Raw genomic sequence first — 21,200 nt, 5'->3', positions numbered from 1 at the left:
ACATCTTTGGACTGTGGTTTGGACTGTGGGAGGAAACCGGAGCACCCGGAGGAAACCCAAGCAGACACGGGGAGAATGTGCAAACTCCACACAGTCAGTCGCCTGAGGCAGGAATAAAACCCAGATCTCTGGCGCTGTGAGGCAGCAGTGCTAACCACTGTGCCACCGTGCCACCCTAAAAGCATTTGGCGTAGTTCCAATGAAGTATCCTCCAGCACGCAAGCGTTCACAGGCATTCTTCAGCATGGTGTCTGCCTGTTGTAATGTCTCAAAAGAATAATGGTAGACAAACTGACAACTGCAGTTGTCAAAGACTATATCAGGATCGTGATATTTCTCAGTCAGTAACTCCTTGATGCAGTCGGCTCTTAAAGTCTGCAGCAAAAAGATGTTCGTTCGAATAACATCTGTTTTTCATGTCAATGTACCGCTTAGTGCATTGCTCAACAGAAATGTCAGCCATATCAACACAAACTAGCTTGAATAAATCTCCACCTTTTCCACAGCCAAGGTCCAAGACAGTGATGTTGTGCCTATTCCTCTGCTTTACATTATCAAGATACTCCCCAATAAGGACACTCTTGATCCAATTGTTGAAGTTGCTCAAGTAAAAGATACGACTCTGATTACGTGCTGCCAAGCCACATTCTTGAAGCTCGTTGTAGTGTGCGGCCACTTTACTGCAGTAACCGTCATCTATTTTCTGGACTTTCGGCCCGTCCACCCGATCCTCATCCCCATTGCCGCTGTCGTCCTCCCGCTGCAGTCTCCGTTTCTTCGCGATTCCGACGCTGCTGCTGCTGCCGCCGGGCTGGCTGCCCGACAAGGACCCACGATCCTCCTCGGCTGAGTGACTCATCCTTCCTCGGGAGAGCTGGGCAAATCAATCGCTCGCTGGCTCCCAGTCACCCCCGTGTGGAACCATGTGTGGAAGCCTTGGTACACACAATTATGTGCTAAGTTTCCCTTTGTTATGAGAGCAATGCCCCTGAAAAGCACAGTGCATAGTGCTTTGGAGTATCCTAAGATTGTGAAAGGATAATCACAATCTTATTTCAATGTTTCTTTTCTTTCCTGGTTGTATTAATTTTAGCTTTGACCTTTTTCTGTTTGAGATAATGCAGTTCATTTATTGTGGACTGATTTTTTTGCAGGTCAATGTATCTCAATTTCACATGTCCATATGAATTTAACAAATCACTCAGCATTTGAACCAGCCTGAAATAAATCCATCTTGCAATCCTCCTTGACATGGAACTTGCTAAAATACAACCCCAAATCCTGATGTTGTGGCCTTCTGTCAGCTTCTTTTCACTGGGTGATTATTAAATTTGAATATGTTTCACAATTTTGAATTTCTTAGAGGAGACCCCATCTTAAAAGTTGCACACCATAGCCCATTTAGTGCTTCTGATAAGTATGATTCTTAAAAACCAGAACAAAATAAACTATTTTGCAAAATTGTAACAAAACAAAGGTTTGATCATTGCTGTTGAATTGGGAGCTTATGTGTAAGGCTTGACCAGAAAAATCTCAACAAATTGACGTGTGTGTGTGAGCACACTTGTAGATAGAGTTAACACAGTCTATCGGATTGTCGAGACAATTTGTGTTCACTATAAAAAGGGGCATTCAAGAGTTTATTGTAACTGTTGTGTGGCTATTTTCAGGAAAATAATTTTTTTAGTTGCATTCTCAAGAAAGTACAGTGACAAACTTTATGAAATCAGTACATTTTGATTACAGTGACTGAAAAACTAAAGTGTTGGATCATGAAGGTTTCTCAGTATGTACTTACACTGAAAGTATGTTGTTGCAGATTGAATAACTTTATTACTTAGGCCTGTGTATGGAGGCTGAGGATAAGGCAAAGGAATCACTGGTTATTATGCTATGCCAGAAGCTAAGACCCAACAAACAGCATTTTCATCACAAAGTGTTATTATTTTGTAAGGCGCAAACACAAAATTTAAAGTTTTAATAAGTGAAACAATTTTTACTTGATTGAAATGTTTAAAGTGATGCAGGCTACACTACTATATTTTCAAAATTCAACTTATAGATACACTTAATGAGAAAATAATTTCCTGGCATATTTACTGAATGAACATTTCTTCAATGTAAAGCATTAAAATGTCTGTGGTGCTAAAACAGTTAAATTAATTGTAAACCTGACTGTAAATGCTGTTTCATACATCTTAGACTAAAGTCAGGATAGGTTGTTTGAAGCTCCAGAAAATAAAACAATATAAATTAACATTTTCTTTCTTTTTACGTGAATACTCCTTTTTATGATGAACACAGATTGTCCAAAGAATCCGATAAACTTATGTGTCAACTCTATCTACAAATGTGGTAACACAAACGCAAGTTATTTTGTTGAGCCTTTTCTGATCAAACCGTATCTCATCTCAACAGCACTGATAAAAGTTTTATTTTGCTACAATTCTGCAAAGTATTTGTCTTGGTTTTTAAGAATCATACTTATCAGAGTATGACACAACAGAACCACAACAATGAACACCTGAGCTACAAATCTTCTCACAAACTTTGAAATTACATTATCATATATTTCACTTGCTTTGTTAACAGGGTTATCTGCCTGTGTGCTCAGTTTGAGACTGTGTTACAACACGGTTTACGGAGAAGCAGAGGATTAGCACTTACAGCAGCTGCTATCAAACAGGCAGCAGGATTTGCCAATAAAACTGAAACAGGTAATAATCGAATGCAATCTTTCAACAGGCTTTTATTTTTAAATTAAATGTTTTCACAATTGAATTGCTGCAGTTTCTGGACTATTTAATTTTTTTAATGCTTAAATATGCTTTTATTAGAAATTTTGAACAAATATCTCCACTAATATTTGTCAAATTATTTTGTGTCTAAGTAAGAATTTGGTTTGCTAAAATTAGATTTCTTCATACAGGTACAAATATGGTAAAGTCCACATTGTTCTTGTTTACAGATTTGCAGGGAGCTAATAAGTTAGTTCTCAACAGATGGCTGTGAGCCCCATCTGGCTCTTCAAGAACTTGTTTGTGGCTCTTTGACTTTTGGGTGGGGTTTCATTTGAGACACATCTCTGAGCAGGTAGTCATGTATGTTGAACACAAGTATCCTCTGATTTGCAAGTGACATGCACCCTTTAAAGTATCAGGATACAGGAGTGGGGACAAGGATTGTCTGAAGAGATCTGCTGACAGCTTGATGAATTCTTCTAAAAGAAATTAAAGTAGTAAGTGAAGCCAACAAGCTGATTTTCATTTCACCCTGTTGCTCATAATGAATTTTGATGTTTCTGACTTAATATCACAGGTACTCTTAAAATGCTGTTGGAGCTTAAGCTTGTCCTGCGCTGGATTTAGACCTAGGTTTTGCCACATCATTAAAATAACCAGGTTTACTTGTCTTTTTGGTTATTATCTTAGTTCATAACAATGAGAGAGTGGCAATAAGAAAATGTTTCTGCTTTTGATTTGTGAACTCGTTTAGTTTTGTAAATACTTCTGTCTGATCACCCCTTACTTCACTCTGATGAATACAAGCCAATTTACTCAATTTTCCAACATACTTCAGTCCCTGTGTCTCAATCATTCGTACCTGGAGTTTTAAAGCCGAACACATGGGATTGATATCGTCTATATGGATTTCAGTAAGGTATTTGATAAGGTTCCCCACAATAGGCTATTGCACAAAATACGGAGGCATGGGATTGAGCATGATTTAGTGGTTTGGATCGAAAATTAAAGAAAGAAGATAGAGGGTAGTGGGTGATGGGAAATGTTTATCCTGGAGTTCAGTTACTAGTGGTGTACCGCAATGATCTGTTTGGGGCCACTGATATTTGTCATTTTTATGAATGACTTAGATGAGTGTGTAGAAGGATGGGTTAGTAAATTTGCAGATGACACTCAGGTTGGTGGAGTTGTGAAGTGTTGAAGGATGTTGCAGGTTAGAGGGGGACGTAGGTAAGCTACAGAGCTGGGCTGAGAGGTGGCAAATGAAGTTTAAAGCGGAAAAGTATGAGGTGATTCACTTTGGCAGAAGCAACAAGAATAAAGGGTACTTGACTAATGGAAAGATTCTTTGTAGTGTAGATGAGCAGAGAGATCTGTGTCCATTTTCATAGATCCCTGAAAGTTACCACCCGCGGTGGTAGGGTTGTTAAGATGGCATACAGTGTCTTAGCTTTTATTGGTAGAGGGATTGAGTTTCAGAGCCACGAGGTCATGTTGCAGCTGTACAAAACTCTGATGCGGTCCCACTTGGAATATTGCGTACAGTTCTGGTCACTACATTATAGGAAGGATGTGGAAGCTTTGGAAAGGGTTCAGAGGAGATTAAATAGGATGTTGCCTGGCATGGCAGGAATGTCTTATGAGGAAAGGCTGAGGGACTTAAGGCTGTTTTCTTTCGAGTGAAGAAGGTTGAGAGGTGACTTAATTGAGACATATTAGATGATCAGAGGGTTAGATAGGGTGGACAGTGACAGCCTTTTTCCTCAGATGGCTTTGGATAGCACGAGGGGACATAGCTTCAAATTGAGGAGTGATAGATGTAGGACAGATGTTGGAAGTAGTTTCTTTGCTCAGAGCCTGCAACGGTAGTAGACTTGCCAACTTTAAGGGCATTTAAATGGCATTGGATAAACATATGAATGAAAATGGAATAGTATAGGATAGATAGCCTTCAGATTGGTTTCACAGGTCGCGCAAAATCGAGGGCCGAAGGGCCTGTACTATGCTGTAATATTCTATGTTCTACATCCTTCCTTGGTTGGGGTGCATTAAGGTGAACCTGATATTTCAAGTCAAGTCTGGCAAGCATTGAAGTGCTCATACTTCCTCCCAGTTGTCTTGTAGAAGGTAGTATAATTCTTGTAATAAAGCCCAAAGTACACAATACTGATTTGATATTGTTATAGTTTTGTGCTTCTGCTTATCATGCAAACATATTACACTGTATTAGAGTCGTAGATTCATAGTGATGTACATCACGGAAACAGACCCTTGGGTCCAACTCATCCATGTCGACCAGATATCCCAAACGAATCTAGTCCCATCTGCCAGCACCCGGCCCATATCCCTCCTATTCATATACCCCTCCAGATGCCTTTTAACTGTTGCAATCGTACTAACCCCCACCATTTCTGGCACCTCAGTCCATACGTGTATCACCCTCTGTGTGAAAAAGTTGCCCCTTAGGTCCCTTTTATATCTTCCTCCTCTCACCCTAAACCTATGCCCTGTAATTCTGGAATTCCTCCACCCCCAGGGAAAAGACCTTGTCTATTTATCCTGTCCATGCCCCTCATGATTTTATAAACCTCTATAAGGTCACCCTCAGCCTCCGATGCTCCAGGGAAAACAGCCCCAGCTTATTCAACCTCTCACTATAGCTCAAATCCTCCAACCCTGGCAATATCCTTTTAAATCTGTTCTGAATCTTTTCAAGTTTCACAACATCCTTCAGATAGGAAGGAGACCAGAATTGCACGCAATATTCCAAAAGTGGCCTAACCAATGTCCTGTACAACTGCAACATGACCTCCCAACTCCGGTACTTCCATAGACCAGTCTGAGTTGGGATGGCAGATTTTCTTTCCCAAGCCGCATAAGCAAAGTAAAAACCTCTCTGGATTGCTAATGTTGCCTGCTCAAATTGGGCAATTATAAGCTTCTCTTTGGTAAAAGGAGCACAATGCACAGATGGCAAGGGAGCCCTGCTAGAAAAGAGAAGCAATCTCCAGGAGGAAGTGATATCAACATTAGGATGTAATGACTGCTGCTGTCCACTTGTTTTGTTCATTTTTGCTCAGTTCACTTCTTCTCATGCCAACATAGGGCAATCGGTTCTTAAATCTAGGTTTTAATAAAGCCTAATTTATGAGCAGGAGTAGGCCATTTGGTCCCCTGAGCCTGTTACCATTCAATAAAATCATGGCTGATCTAATTGCTCCACATTCCTGCCTATCCCTGATAACTTTTCATTCTCCTTGCTCATAAAAGATATTACATACCTCTGCCTTAAGCATATTTAAAGAATCTGCTTCTACCACCTTATGTAGAAGAGCGTTCGAAAGACTTCAGACCCTCTGGTAGAAAGAATTTCTCCTTATTTCTGTCTCAAATGGGCAACCCCTTATTTTTAAACAGTGACTTCTAGTTCTAGAAATATTCTTTCCTTTATCTAGGCTGTCAGTACGTTTCAAGATTATGGTTCAGTCAAGTCACCCCTCAGTCTTCGAGACTGCATTGATTACAAGCCCAGCTTGTCTAACCTTTCCTCTTAAAAACAATATCACAGTTCCAGATATTAGTCTTATAAACTTTCTTTGAACTGCTTCCAGTGCATTTGTTTCCTTAAATAAGGAGGCCAATACTGTTCACACTACTCCAGATGGAGTTTTATCATACCCTGTGTAACTGAAGTATAATCTTCTCATTTTGTGATGCTTGTTGTACCTGCATACTAACTGTTCACGAAATAGGACATTGACTCATTGAGATCTCTCTGCATCTCAGACGCTCTGCAGTCTCTCATGATTTCGATAATGTGCTTTTTTATTCTTCCTGCAAAAATAGTAAATTACATAGTTGCCACATGGTACTTCATTTCCTGACCTTAGCCCACATATTTAACTAATATATTCTTTTGTCGCCTTTTTATTTCCTTTTCACAAGTTACTTTCGTACCTATTTTTGTCATCAGCAAATGTAGCAACAGTATCTTCAGTCCTACATTCAAGTCATTTAAATGAATTGTGAAATGTTGAGGTCCCAGCACTGATTCCCGTGCCATACTGCTAATTACATCCTCCCATCAGAAATGGCCCATTTATGCCTAGTTTCCGTTTCTTGTTAGCTAGCCAATTTTCTATCCATGCCACAATGTTACCCCCAACATGTCAGCTTTTATCTTACTCAGTAACCTTTGAAAGGACATCTTATCAAACACCATTTGGAAATCTAAGTCCAGTCCATCCAAGGGGATTCGTAACATGTTACTTGTTCAGAAAACACAAAAATTGTTCAGTGATATCCCTTGCAGAAAAGCACACAAAAGCATGTAGACTCCCCGATAGTCTTTAATAATAACTTATAACACTTTCCATATAACAGATGATAAGCTTACAATTCACTGGTTTCCTGTTTTCTGTCTTGCTCTGTTTTTGAACAAAGCAGTGACATTAGATTGAAAATATCAGCCTTTCCTGAATCTGGGAACTGTTGGAAAATTAAAACAAACACAGCTACTATCTCCTTAGCTCGAGGGTGAAGTCCATCAGGACTGGAGAACTTGTCAACCATCGAAACATATCCGTTTTTTCCCCCAATTAATTCCCAGCCAGTTTTCTATCACGATGGGGAACGATTTTCACTAACAAGTGACTCAACTTAAAACAGCAATAGTTTGTAAATATGGTTTATAAAAAAAGTGGCACTTTTGCCAAAGATAATAGAACTTACAAGTATTACACAAGAATTTTCCTGCGTTCTCAAAACAGTTTTCTTCACTTTAAAGATTTCAGAATGAAAAGGCCTTGTGTTAGACTCTGTTCATCTTACTTAGGCTTAAAGCCCCCATTGACAACTGCTGAAGAAACTTTTTATTATTGACCTGCATAAAGATAACAGATTGATGCAAGTCCTAAAAAGGAAGGTAGTGCTTATTTTTTGGAGAAATGTGCTACATAAGCAGCACCAAAATAGTAGGGCCATTGTCTCTAGTCTGATTTTGATATTCACTTCTTTGTATATGGGAATTTTTTCAGTCTTATTTGCAATTTCAAATATGTTTTGACTGATGCACATGTTTAAGAGTCTTTAATGCACAATTGGATAAAGTGGAATTCCAGAAATTAATGAGAAATAAAGTTTACTGAAAGCTTCATTGATTCATGTGGTTTATTGCACAAGGCGCATTTTAGTTTCAGTAAAAATGAGGAGAGGTATTGATATTACCACCTCAAACCTGATCTGCTATTCAGTAACCTTGTGTATTTGCCTTTGCTCATAGCCGTAAGTGCCTTTGAATAATAATCTATCAATCTTAATTTTAAAATTAAAAAAAGATCTACCTTATGCAGGAGTCAATGCCACATTTCTATCACCTTTTGTGAAATGTCTGGCTCCAAATTATACACACTTTCTCTTAATAATAACTTGCCAATCATTGGGAATAATTTCTTTCTATCCCAGTCATAAAGTCATAGAAAACCATACAGTACAGAAGAGTCCATTTAGCCCATTGATCTGCACTGCCAAAAATATACCGCTATCTATGCTGGTCCCACTCTCATGCAGTAGGCCCATTGCCATGTACCCTCCCAGGCAGTGCATTATGGACACCCACTATCCGTTAGGTGAAAAAACTTTTCCTTAAGGCACCTGCCACCTGCCTATCACTTGAAAATTATTCCCCCCTTGTTGATGACCCTTCAATTAAGGGGAAACAACTCCTTCCACCCTGTCCCATGCCCCTCATAATCTTATGCACCTAGGCAGCTCCTCGGCTCCTCTTCATTGCTGAAATGTTCCATCCCAGGCAACATCCTGGTGAATCTCCTCTGCACCCCCTCCAGTGCAATCACATCCTTCCTGTAGTGTGAAGACCAGAACTGCACACAGTGATCCAGCTGTGGCCCAATCAAAGTCCTGTACAACTCCAAAGCAACCTCCCTGCTCTTATAATCTGTGCCAAAACTGATAAAGGCAAATGTTCCATATGCCTTTATCAGTTTTGGCACAGATTATAAGAGCAGGGAGGTCACGTTGGAGTTGTACAGGACTTTGATTGGGCCACAGCTGGATCACTGTGTGCAGTTCTGGTCTTCACACTATAGGAAGGATATGATTGCACTGGAGGGGGCTGTTAACCTGTTAACCTGTCAAGTTACCTTGGATCTGTAGACAAGTTCACCAAGATCCCTCTGTTCCTTCTGTCCTGCCATTCATTGAGTATTCTGTTATCTTGTTCTTCCTACCAAAGTACATTACCTCACACTTATTGGGGTTAAATTTCATCTGTCACTGATCTGCCCATCTGACCAATTTATTCTTCTTTCACCTAACATCTTCCTCATCACTGTCAATAACCCAGCCAGTCTTCGTCATCCACAAACTTAGTTATCATTCACCATCTCCCCTCTCCAAACCACCAGCACCACATTCTCATCTACATCATTTATGAAAAGCACAAACAGTAAGTGACCTGGGTAACCCGCTGATCCCTGTGGTGCACCACCAAATGGGGCTCCCGTAACACAACCACTTTCTACCACCACCATCTGTCTCTTGTCACAAAGCCAGTTTTGGATCCACCTTGCCAAGTTATCCTAGATGCCATGAGCTTAACCTTTATCAGTTTCCCATGAGGGACTTTGTCAGAGGCTTTGCTGAAATTCAAAAAAACTACATCAGCTGCCTATCCTCATCCATGCACTTGGGCACCACCTTGAAAAATTCTACCAAACTTGTCAGGCATGACCTACTGACTTTCCATGATCAAACTTTGCCTTTCTGATAAGATTAATTTTCTTCTTCGTGATTCTCTCCATTAATTTCTGTACCACTGATATTAATCTTACTGGTCTGTTGTTAGCTGACCTATCTTTTAACCCTCCTTGTCCTTCAGTCCTCTGGTTCCTCCCCTGTGGCTAGCGATGGTTTAAATATTTAGGTCAGGGCCTCTGTAATTTCTTTCCTTATTTCTGAGCAGCCTGGAATATATTTCATCTAGACCTGCCAATCTACTACTACCTACTGAAGAACTTCACAGTCCATCTTCTCAAATTCTGTGCTTGCATCCTCTTTCTCCTGAGTAAAGACAGATGTGAAGTTCTCATTTAACACTCCACCAGTGTTCTCCAGATTCATGCACAGTCTTTCCCTGGTTTTTCTCTCCCCCATGATATAGTTGTAGAGTTTTTTTGGGATTCTTCCTAATCTTGCCTGCCAGTGTTTTCTCATGCTCCTTTCTTGGGCTCCTACTTGCTTTCTTGAGCTCCCCCTGCACTTTCTGTACTCCGATTGGGCCTTTGTTGTTTTGCTCTCTTTGTACTTGTAATACATTTCTTTTTATTTCAATCCTGAATATTCCTAGACCTCTAGGATTGTCTGTGCTTGTTACTACTACATATCACACTGTAGGGAACATATTGGGCTTAGTTTTCCCAGTACCTTTGTGAATGGTTCTCTCTGTTCCCATTCAAGTAGCTATTCTCTGTCTGCTTTGGCCAGATCCTGACTGACTTTAATTAAAAAAAACCTGAAAGAACTGCGGATGCTGTAAATCAGAAACAACAGTAGGAATTGCTGGAAAAGCTCAGCAGGTCTGGCAGTATCTGTGGAGAGAAATCAGAGTTAATGTTTCAGGTCAAATGACCCTTGTTCCCCTCTGATTTACAAAATTGTGAGGGGTAAAAATAGAGTAGACAAGAGTAACCTGTTTCCCTTGACAGAGAATCCAAAAACCAGGGGTTATAGATTCAAGCTAATGGCAGAAGGATTAGAGGGAATGCGAGGAAAGTCTTTTTTTTACACAGAGGGTGGTGGATGTCTGGAATAAGCTAACTGAATGGTGGTTGAGGCAGAGACCTTAAGCTTATTCAAAAGTTCCCTGGATCTGCACCTTAAGTGCTGTTAACTACAGGACTGTGGATTGTGTGTGGGAAGATGAGATTAGAAAGAGCATCTGAGTGTCTTTGGGTAGGCATGGACAAGATGGGTCAAATAGCCTCCTTCTATGCTGTATAATTTTTATGGTTCTAAATGTAAAATGTATTGTGATAGCTATCACTGAAATGCTTCAGTAGTGTCACCTTTACACACCTATCTGGCTTCAGTCCCCAGATTTAGATCCAATATTGCACCATCCCTTGTCAGACTATTTACATGATTGTATAAAAAATTCTCTTGTATACATTTGAAGAAACCCGCACCCTTTAAGCCCATTATACTATTATTATCCAAATTAATATTAGGATAGTTGAAACTTCTTCTATTATTACCCTATTATGGGGTAGTTGAAGCCCTTAATATAATTATCTTATTATTTTTAGACTCCTTAGTGAATTGATTGAGATCAAGTCAGTTTAGGAGAATGTGAGGATTGCAGATGCTGGAGACCAGAGTTGAATAATATGGTGCTGGAAAAACACAGCAGGCCAGGCAGCATCCGAGGAGCAGGAGAATCATTCCTGAAGAAGGGCTTATGCCCGAAACGTCGATTCTCCTGCTCCCCGGATGCTGCCGGGCCTGCTGTGTTTTTTCAGCACCACATTTTTCAAATCAAGTCAGTTTAGCATACTTATGTCTTTCTGAAAAAAGAGAGACTTTTTTTGAAACTTTTCATCTTGCAGTGGAAGCCAAAGACTGGCAGATTGTGTCAAACACCATTAGCCTTTAGCCACTTGCAACAAGCAAGGTAGTGACCATACTCAACTGACCCACATTAGATGTGATTCTGCAAATAGAAAGACAAGCTTTAAGGCTTTGTGTCTTAAAGCATGGGGCAATTGCAATAATGTAGATGAATTAATTGTCCAAATAGATATAAATGTGTATGATGCAGCTGGGATTACAGAGATGTAGCTACAGGGTGACCAGGGATAGGAACTGAATATGAGAAAGTATTCAGTTTTTAAAAGTACAGACAAGCAGGAAAAGGAGGTGGGGTAGCATTGCTGGTTAAGAAAGGCATTAACACACTAGTAAGGATGGGTAGTGCTTTGGTGAGGTGGAATCCGTATGGATAGAGTTTAGAATCACTACAGGATAGAAAATGATAGTGAGGGTTGCATGTTGATCCCCTAACTGGTGATGTTGGGGAAGGTATTACTAGTAAATTAGAGACATAAGCAGTAGAAATATAGGTGGAATTATGGGCAACTTTAATCTGCATATAGATTGGGTAAATCAAACGCAGCAGTGAAGAAGTTTCTGCAGTTTGTATGAGATTTTCTGTACAAAAATGCTGAGGAACTAACTACAGAGCAGGTAGAGAGTATAGTATCACGGATGTCTTGCTGTACAGGTCTCAGTGAGACCACACCTGGAGTATTATGTGCAGTTTTAGGCACTTTATCTGAGGAATGTTGTTCTTGCTATGGAAAGAGTGCTTCCAATGAAGATATTCCATACTGATTCCAAGGATGGCAGCACTGAAGTATGAATACAGACTGGATCAGTTAGGATTACAGGTCGTTCTGCTGTAATGCGTGTTTTGTTAGTAGATCGACGTGGTTGTGTGATTGGAAGTGTGCTGTCTGAGGATCTTTGGTGAACTTCTGCAGTGCATCTTGTAGATTGGAATGGCGCTATTTGGTACCACCGTTTTGGTGCCGAGCATTTGGCCCCGCCGTTTTGGCGTTCATTACTTTGGCGCTGAGCTTTTTTGGCGCCAATACATATAGATAACCATCGTGTGTGAAAATTTTGGTTTGTCTCTCTTGCTTAGAATGTTTTCAGCTATTTCTGGTATGGGCTGAACAACAAAATAGAAAGAAAATTGTATTACAGCTTTCCAATGTGAAGACAGAAGGGCTTCAGTATCATCAAGGCAGTAGATAACTATTAACAATTGTTAAATGAGAAAATGATTACTAAACGAGATTTGAATCTACGGCGGGTCATTACAGTTTTGACTATCAACTCTTGCTAGTTGAGAAAATTACATCGGGTCGTTAGTCATCCTCTCTTCTCTAACCAAAGACTTTTTTATTCTGAATTGGCGCCAAAACAGCTCAGTGCCAAAGTAATGAGCGCCAAAACAGTTTAGGGCCAAATGATTGGTGGCAAAATGTACCCGACCCTTGTAGATAGTACACACTGCTGTTACTGATTGTCGGTGGTAGGTGTGGTGCCAGTCAAGTGGGCTGCTTTGTCCTGGATGGTGTCAAGCTTCTTGAGTGTCGTTAGGCTGCACTCATCCAGGTAAGTGGGTAGTGTTCCATCACCTTCCTGAATTGTATCTTGTAGATGGTGAACAGGCTTTGAGGAGTCAGGAGGTGGGTTACTCGCTGCAGTATTCCTAACTTCAGACCTGCTCTTGCAGCCACTGTGTTTATGTGGTGAGTCCAGTTCAGTTTCTGGGCAATGTTAACCCTGAGGATGTTGATAGTAGGGGAATCACTGATGGTAACATGGTTGAATGCCAAGGAGTGGTGGTTAGACTGTCTTTTATCTATCCAAGGCCCTAAAGGAGCCTTCCACATCCATCAAAGTTTCACCTGCACATCCACCAATATCATTTATTGTATCCGTTGCTCCCGATGTGGTCTCCTCTACATTGGGGAGACTGGGCGCCTCCTAGCAGAGCGCTTTAGGGAACATCTCCAAGACACCCGCACCAATCAACCAAACCGCCCCGTGGCCCAACATTTCAACTCCCCCTCCCACTCTGCCGAGGACATGGAGATCCCGGGCCTCCTTCACCGCCGCTCCCTCACCACCAGACGCCTGGAGGAAGAACGCCTCATCTTCCGCCTCGGAACACTTCAACCCCAGGGCATCAATGTGGACTTCAACAGCTTCCTCATTTCCCCTTCCCCCACCTCATCCTAGTTTCAAACTTGCAGCTCAGTTACTGTCTCCTTGACTTGTCCGACCTGCCTATCTTCTTTTCCACCTATCCACTCCACCCTCTCCTCCTTGACCTATCACCTTCATCCCCTCCCCCACTCACCCATTGTACTCTATGCTACTCTCTCCCCACCCCCACCCTCCTCTAGCTTATCTCTCCATGCTTCAGGCTCACTGCCTTTATTCCTGATGAAGGGCTTTTGCCCGAAACGTTGATTTCGCTGTTCGTTGGATGCTGCCTGAACTGCTGTGCTCTTCCAGCACCACTAATCCAGTATTTGATTTTCAGCATCTGCAGTCATTGTTTTTACCTTGTCTTTTATTGGTGATGGTCATAGCCTGGCATTTGTGTGGCATGAATATTACTTGCCACTTATCAGCCCAAGCCTTGATATTGTCCAGATCTTGTTATATTTGAACATGGACTGCTTCAATATCTGAGGAATCAGGAATGGTGCTGAACATTGTGCAGTTGTCGGCAAACATCCCCAATTCTGACCTTATGATGGAAGGAAGGTCATTGCTAAAGCAGCTGAAGGTAGTTGGGCCTTGGACACTACCTTGAGGAACTTGTGCGGAGGTGTTCTGGAGCTGAGATGACTGATCTCCAACAACCACGATCACCTTCCGTCACAGGCAATGTGAATTTGTGAATGGTTATTTGTGTTTCACAAATCTATTGAAATTCTTCAAGAATGTAACTCAGAGTTGGTAAGGTGGAGCCAGTGGATGTAGTTTACTTGGACTTTTAGAAGACCTTCAATAAGAGATTAGCATGTAAAATTAAAGCTCATGGAATTTCAGGGTAGTGTATTGACATGGATAGAGAACTAGTTGGCAGACAAAAAAAGTAGGAATAAATGGGTCATTTTTCATTTTGCAGCCCAGTGACGAGTGGGGTACTGTAGGGATCAGGGACCCCAGCTGCTTTCAATATATATGTTATTGATTTAGTTGAGAAAATAAATGTAATATCTCCAAGTTTAGAGATGATACATAGTTGGATGGGAGGATTAACTATGAGGAAGATGCCGAGATGCACCAATGTGATTTGGACAAGTTGAGTGAGTGGGAAAACGCATGGCAGATGAAATATAATGTAGGTTATCCATTTAGGTAGCAAAAACAGAAAGGTAAGTTATTATCTGAATGGCAATATGTTAGAAATAGGGAAGATGCAACAAAACCTGGGTGTCACTGTACACTATTTCTAAAAGCAAGTTTGCAAGTGCAGCAGGCGATGAAGAAGACAGTTTGTATGTTAGCTTTCCTACCAAAAGGATTTGAGTATGGAATTATGGATGTCTTGATATAATTGTACAGGTCTTAGTGAGACCACACTTGGAGTATTGTGTGCCGTTTTAGGCACTTTATCTGAGCAAAGATGTTCTGGCTATGGAAAGAGTGCTTCCAGTTAAGATCTTCCATACTGGTTCCTAGGATGGCAGGACTGAAGTATGAATACAGACTGATCAGTTAGGACTACAGGTTGTTTTGATTTAATGCGTGTTTTGTTAATGCGAATTTACTATAAAGTGATTGACGAATTGGGGACACTGTTTTTATAGCGCAAACTTTTAAAGTTTGTACTGGTTATAATGCGATTCTGGCCCTATTAGTTTAAATGGTGCTGATATTATGCAATTTTCTTAGAATGCGGGATTGCACGAGAACGGAACTACTGCATTATAGCAGAACTGGCTATATATATTCACTGGAGTATAGAAGAATGAGCGGCAATTTCATAGAAATCTATAAAATTCTAAGAACATTCCTGATGACTGGGGAGTCCAGAACCAGGAATCAGAGTCTAAGGGTAGGGAGTAGAACTGAGCTGACTTAAAGATTTCTTCACTTGGAGAGTGATGATCCAGTGGAAATCTGAACCACAGAAAACAGTTGAGCCCAAAATATTTTTCAAGAAGGCTAAGTAGGCCAAAGGGGAAGAAAGCAGGAACTGGGGACAGAGTTGGATGATCAGCCATGATCATGTTGAATGGTGGAGCAGGCTCAAAGGGCTGAAGACCTACTCCTGCTCCTATTTTCTAATTGGACAATATTTCCTGAATTATTCTCACTCTGCAAAAGATCATGCTAACCAATTTAGGATTGGTATTTGAGTCGGCAGTGTTGTACCATTGCATAAACAATGTACAGGCCCCTGTTCTTTGCAGGCAGAGAGAATAGGTAAATACAATGCAACTGTTTCCGGCCATGATCCATCAGAATTTCTATAAAATTTGGTAGTTAATGGTCAGTCATTGTTAACTGGTGCATTTTCTATGGTAATGCCTCTACCAGTGAGATACCACTTGCCAACCAATCTGTATTTTACCCTCATGCAGTATAAATATTGAAGAAGCAAATGTAATGTCTTGGTGGCAGTTGGAAATGAAGAGGTCGAGGGCAGGAAATAGGCCAGTGCGGGGTGTCCAGGTGGATGGAATGTGTTGGAGGCGAGTGAAGGGGTCCTCAAAAGGTGGGCGGGAGTCCTGATTGTAAAAATAAGCTCCGAGGCGGAGTTGGCGGAAGAAGTGTTTGATGTCACGATGTGTATTAAATTCATTGATGCGTGGACTACCTTTACATTAGTATCTTTGCAAATTGTCCAGATGAGCGCAAGAGGAAAATCTTCAAGAAAGTGCACTTGTTAAAAATTGTAATGTTCAAATTCTGTAATGCATAAGTATGCTATAACAGTACTCAAATTATGAATTGCTTCAGCTTGTAAGTAGGATCTCAGAATTGTAAGACAAAAGGAGGCCATTTGACCCGTTGTGCCTAAATGGGTTGTATTACCTCATGCCAATATTCTGCCTTTTCTCCATTTCCCTGCGAATGATTTCTATTCAAATAAACATCCAGTTCCCTATTGAATACCTCAATTGAACCTGCATCCTCCATATTTCCAGGCAATGCATTCCATACCCTAACTGTTTGGTGTGTGAAAATAAGTTTTCTCACATCATCCTTGTTTTGTTTGCACATAACTTTAAACAATCCTGTGAAATTCTTCAGTCAGCAGTTGGATAAATGTGGTTTTTCAATTAAGCATTGAGGTTGCAAGAAAGAAACAGAACTATAAGACCACAAGAACATAGGGAGTAGGAGTGGAAGTAAGGCCATTTGGCCCACCGAGTCCACTCCACCATTCAATAATGGCTAATGGGCATTTCAATGCCACTTACCCGCACTATCCTTGTATCCCTTAATTCCTTATGAGATTAAGAATTTATCAATCTCTGCCTTGAAGATATTTAACATCCTGGCCTCCACTGTGCTCCGTGGCAATGAATTCCACAGGCCCACCACTCTCTGGCTGAAGAAATGTCTCCTCATTTCCATTCTAAATTGCCCCCCTCTAATTCTAAGGCTGTCCCCACAGGTCCTAGTATCTCTGCCTTTTGGAAACAATTTCCCAGCGTCCACCCATTCTAAGCCATGAATTATCTTGTAAGTTTCTATTAGATCTCCCCTCAATCTTCTAAACTCTAATGAATCCAGCCCCAGCTGTTCAGCTGTTTGTCGTATGTTAGGCCTACCATTCCAGGGATCATCTGTGTGAATCTCTGCTGGACACGCTCCGGTGCCAGTGTATCCTTCCAGAGGTGTGGGGCCTAAAACTGGACAGTATTGTAAATGGGGCCTAACCAGAGCTTTATAAAGTCTCAGTAGCACATCACTGCTTTTACATTTCAACCTTCTTGAGATAAAGACAACATTACATTTGCTTTCTTAATCACGGACTCAACCTGTAAGTCAACCTTTAGAGAATCCTGGACTAGCACTCCGAGATCCTTTGTACTTTGGCTTTATGAATTTTCTCATCGTTTGTAAAATAGTCCATGTCTGTGTTCTTTTTTCCAAAGTGCAGGTCCTCGCCTTTGCTCACATTGAATTTCATCAGCCATTTCTTGGACCACTTTCCTAAATTGTCTTAATCTTTCTGCAGCCTCCCCACCTCCTCAGTACTACCTGCCTGTCAACCTAACTTCTTATCATTGGCAAACTTCATCCAGATCATTAATATATAAAGTGAACTGATGTAATGTTATTCATAACGTCAGAACATCTATGTTTTTCAGCCAATTAAGTTTTTTGAAGTTTGCAGTTTAGCCACTATTGGAGTGTAGTGAAATATGTAACCCAATTGAAGCTCAGCATGGTCTCACATGGAGCAGTGTAATCGTGACTTGGATGAAATGTTTTAGTCATGTGGGCAAGCCATTGTTTGACATTTCGCTCTAGTGAAAGGAAGTTACTCTTGGCATAGGTGAAGACAGTGCTCACTAATTCTTAGTTAAGCATTATGTCACAATTTCTCCATTTCGTTGTTCATATGAGCCAGCATTTCTTGGAAGTTAAGTTGTGGGTTGCTGTGGGTTGTGCATTCATGTGTGTGTATGATTACTGTTTGCATGACTACGTCAATGAAGATCTGATTCAGGTTTTATGCACAGAGGTTGGAATATGTGAGAGTGCACATGAATGTCCCTGCACTTAAAATGTGCATGTGTGTGAACACTATATATTGCATAAGTGTAAAAAAAATGAAATGAACATCATATTAATTACATCATTACGTTAACATAAATCTTTTAGATCTGAAAATGATATGTTAAATTTGCCTGTGCAAATCAATTAGACCATGCTTCCTTCTGTGCCTCACTTGTTCTTTGGCTTGAGAATGTACATTTCCAGAAAGGGCTATTTCTATTTTGGATTTCCAGCACCCTCAGTACTTTGATTTTATAAGGATTGTATATCTATTGGTGCCACAGTTGCATATATTCAACCAGTGCTGAGCACTTTGAAGAATGAGCTTGTTTGTTAGCAGTGATATTGTCTATCTTTTCATATTAATTCATGAAACTTTGGGTGGATTATTGACTTCCACAGAATCCTGTCATCCACTGTTCTGACCAGCTTCTTCTAATGGATAAAAACCTAAAGAACTGCAGAAGCTGGAAATCAGGAAAAAAAAGCAGAAATTGCTGGAAAAGTTTGGCAGGTATGGCAGCATCTGTGGAGAGAAATCAGGGTCCAGTGACCCTTCCTCTGAACTCTAGCTTTCTCAGCATCGTCAGTCTGTTTGATTCCTTGAATTACGCAGGGCCATCAGATTGAAGCTTTGTGAGTTCTTCTCCACTTCAAAATTGCACTGAAGTTTTCCAAAGTCTTTGACTTCGTACCCTCCATCGTGGACAGATTCTTGAAAGTGCTTTACGGTCTGAGAAAGATACACTTTATTTTGAAATACCCATTAAAACATTAAGTTTTGATTAAACCAGTATGTATAAAATGCTTTAATGTTATTCATCTGTCATTAATTTCTGGTGCATTGGTAGATACCTGTATCCTTGACCAGTTAGGTCCTTGCATCATTTTTCTTATTGCACATTAAGCTGAACCTTATGACAGATTTTATAATACTTTTCCATCTCATCCCTCAATAAATTTCAATATGGTCGTATTGATATGTTGTAATTTATTTGTTGTTTTCCTGTGGCTTCTTAATGATCTGTTCATAATGACAATCCAGTCTAAGTGGTCTATTTTCTTACTGGACTATTGTGTCAGAGAGTCGTACATTAAAATAATATTTTCTGTTCCATGCATCAATTAACTTTTTAATTTTAGCAAATCTCAGAAATGGGCAAAGTTAACTGAAGATCCTAACACAGCTTTGTAGTTTTTCCTTAAATATCTATCCAGATTTGTAGGGAACTCATAGAATCCCAACAGTGTGGAAACATTCAGCCCAACAAGTCCATACCGACCCTCCGAAGAGCATTCCACCCAGACCCATTTCCTTATATTTCCCCGACTAAGGCATCTAAACTAAATATCCTTGAATACTATGGGCAATTTAGCATGGCCAGTTCTCCTAATCTGCAAATCTTTGGACGGTGGAAGGACCCAGAGGAAAACCCACTCAGACACAGGGAGAATGTACAAATCCACACAGTTGCCCGAGGCTGGAATCTAATCTGGGTCTGTGATGCTATGAGGCAGCAGTATTAACCACTGAGCCACCGTGCTGCCCCATGAAAGAATCATAGAACCCCTACAGTGTGGAAACAGGCCATTTGGCCCAACAATCCACACCAATCCTCCAAAGAGTAACCCAGACCCATTCCTCTACCCTATTACACTATAATTACCCCTGACGAATGCAGGTAATCCGCACATCCTGAACACTATGGGCAATTTAGCATGACCAATTCAGCTAACCTACACATCTTTGGATTGTGAAGTGAAACTGGAGCACCTGGAGGAAACCCACGCAGACATGGGGAGAACGTGCAAACTCCACACAGACAGTTGCCTGAGGCTGGAATTGAATCTGGGTCCCTGGTGCTGTGAGGCAGCAGTGCTAACCATTGAGCCACTGTGCTGAGGAACTCTTGATGAAAAGCTCCTTTTTTGGAGGGGCTGTACAAAGTTACCATAACTATAGAATTATCATTCGACTGATTAATTGCAAGAGAAATATAACCTTAAGAAGTTTCCAGTGAAATTAAACTTACAGCACAGATCAGTTATTGTATCTCTTTTTCATATTGGTAATTTCTGAGAGTTGCTACATACACACTAATGGTATGGTATTCTAGCGAAAGCATGTTCAAAAGGGACTAATTTCCTTTACTGCTGTCCTAAGTGTTTCCTGCATTCCTTCTCTTTGGGACCAGTAGAATATATATTGAAGAGCAATTTGCATACAAAGATTTACTTTTTAATTCATTCGTGTGATTTTCGGTCAGCATTTACTGCCCATCTCTAATTGTCCGGACAGCAGTTAAGAATCAACCACATTGCTGTGGGTCTGAAATTATCAGTAAGCCAGACCAGGTAAGGACAACGGTTTACTTCCCTAAAGGACAGTGAATCAGATAGGTTGTTTTGACAATCCACAACGGTTTCATGGTCATCGGTAAGACTGTTTGTTCTAGAACAAAAAACAGTACAGCACAGGAGTAGGCCCTTCGGCCCTCCAAGGCTGCACTGACACATTTTGCCCTTCCATGTTAAAACTGTCTTCCCTGACAGGATTAGTATCTCTCTGTTCCTTTCTTATTCATTAATTTATCAAGGTGCTTCTTGAATGCTGTTATCATGCTTGCTTCCACCATCTTCTCTGGTAGCGGGTTCTGGGCACTCACCACCCTTTGTGTGAAAAATGTGCCTTGCACATCTCTTTTACACTTCCACCCCCCGTACCTTAAATCTGTCACCCTAGTAATTGACCCCTCCATCCTGGGAAAAGCTGCATACTTTCCACTCTATCTGTGCCATTTGCAATTTCATGAAGATCTATTAGATCCTCCCTCAACTACCTGCATTCCAGTGCAAATAGCTTAGTCGATCTCACTTTTCTTCATTGCTAAATTCCCTGTAACAGGTAACATCCTGGTAAACCTTTTCTGTACTGTCTCCAAAACATCCACGTCCTTCTGGTAGCAGGATGACCAGACTGTACATAAAATTCGAACTGTGGCCTAACTAAAATTCTGTAAAGCTGCAGGATGATGTTTCTATTTTTATACTCAGTTTCCCCTTCCAATGAAGGCAAACATGGCATTGGCCTTTTTTTTTTAACTACCTTACTTACCT

General features: G+C 40.7%; 1 protein-coding gene and 1 pseudogene across 4 annotated transcripts in view; one reads left to right on the top strand and one right to left on the bottom strand.

Moving 5' to 3' along the window:
* The window catches only part of snx29 (sorting nexin 29), a 491,480-nt gene that overhangs the window by 18,798 nt on the left and 451,482 nt on the right, over window positions 1-21,200 (top strand). For 3 of the 4 annotated variants that reach the window (XM_072560128.1, XM_072560129.1, XM_072560127.1), the window contains one exon: window positions 2,593-2,717. In XM_072560128.1, the coding sequence (XP_072416229.1) occupies window positions 2,593-2,717 (125 nt within the window). Of the gene's footprint in view, window positions 1-2,592; window positions 2,718-18,485; window positions 18,598-21,200 lie in introns of those variants that run through there. The other variant, XM_072560130.1, reaches the window with a different exon arrangement.
* On the bottom strand, window positions 151-895 carry LOC140464782 (mRNA cap guanine-N(7) methyltransferase pseudogene; annotated as a pseudogene).

This window comes from Chiloscyllium punctatum, chromosome 40, assembly GCF_047496795.1.
Source record: "Chiloscyllium punctatum isolate Juve2018m chromosome 40, sChiPun1.3, whole genome shotgun sequence".
Taxonomy (NCBI): domain Eukaryota; kingdom Metazoa; phylum Chordata; class Chondrichthyes; order Orectolobiformes; family Hemiscylliidae; genus Chiloscyllium; species Chiloscyllium punctatum.
This window is presented reverse-complemented; position numbering and strand designations above follow the sequence as displayed.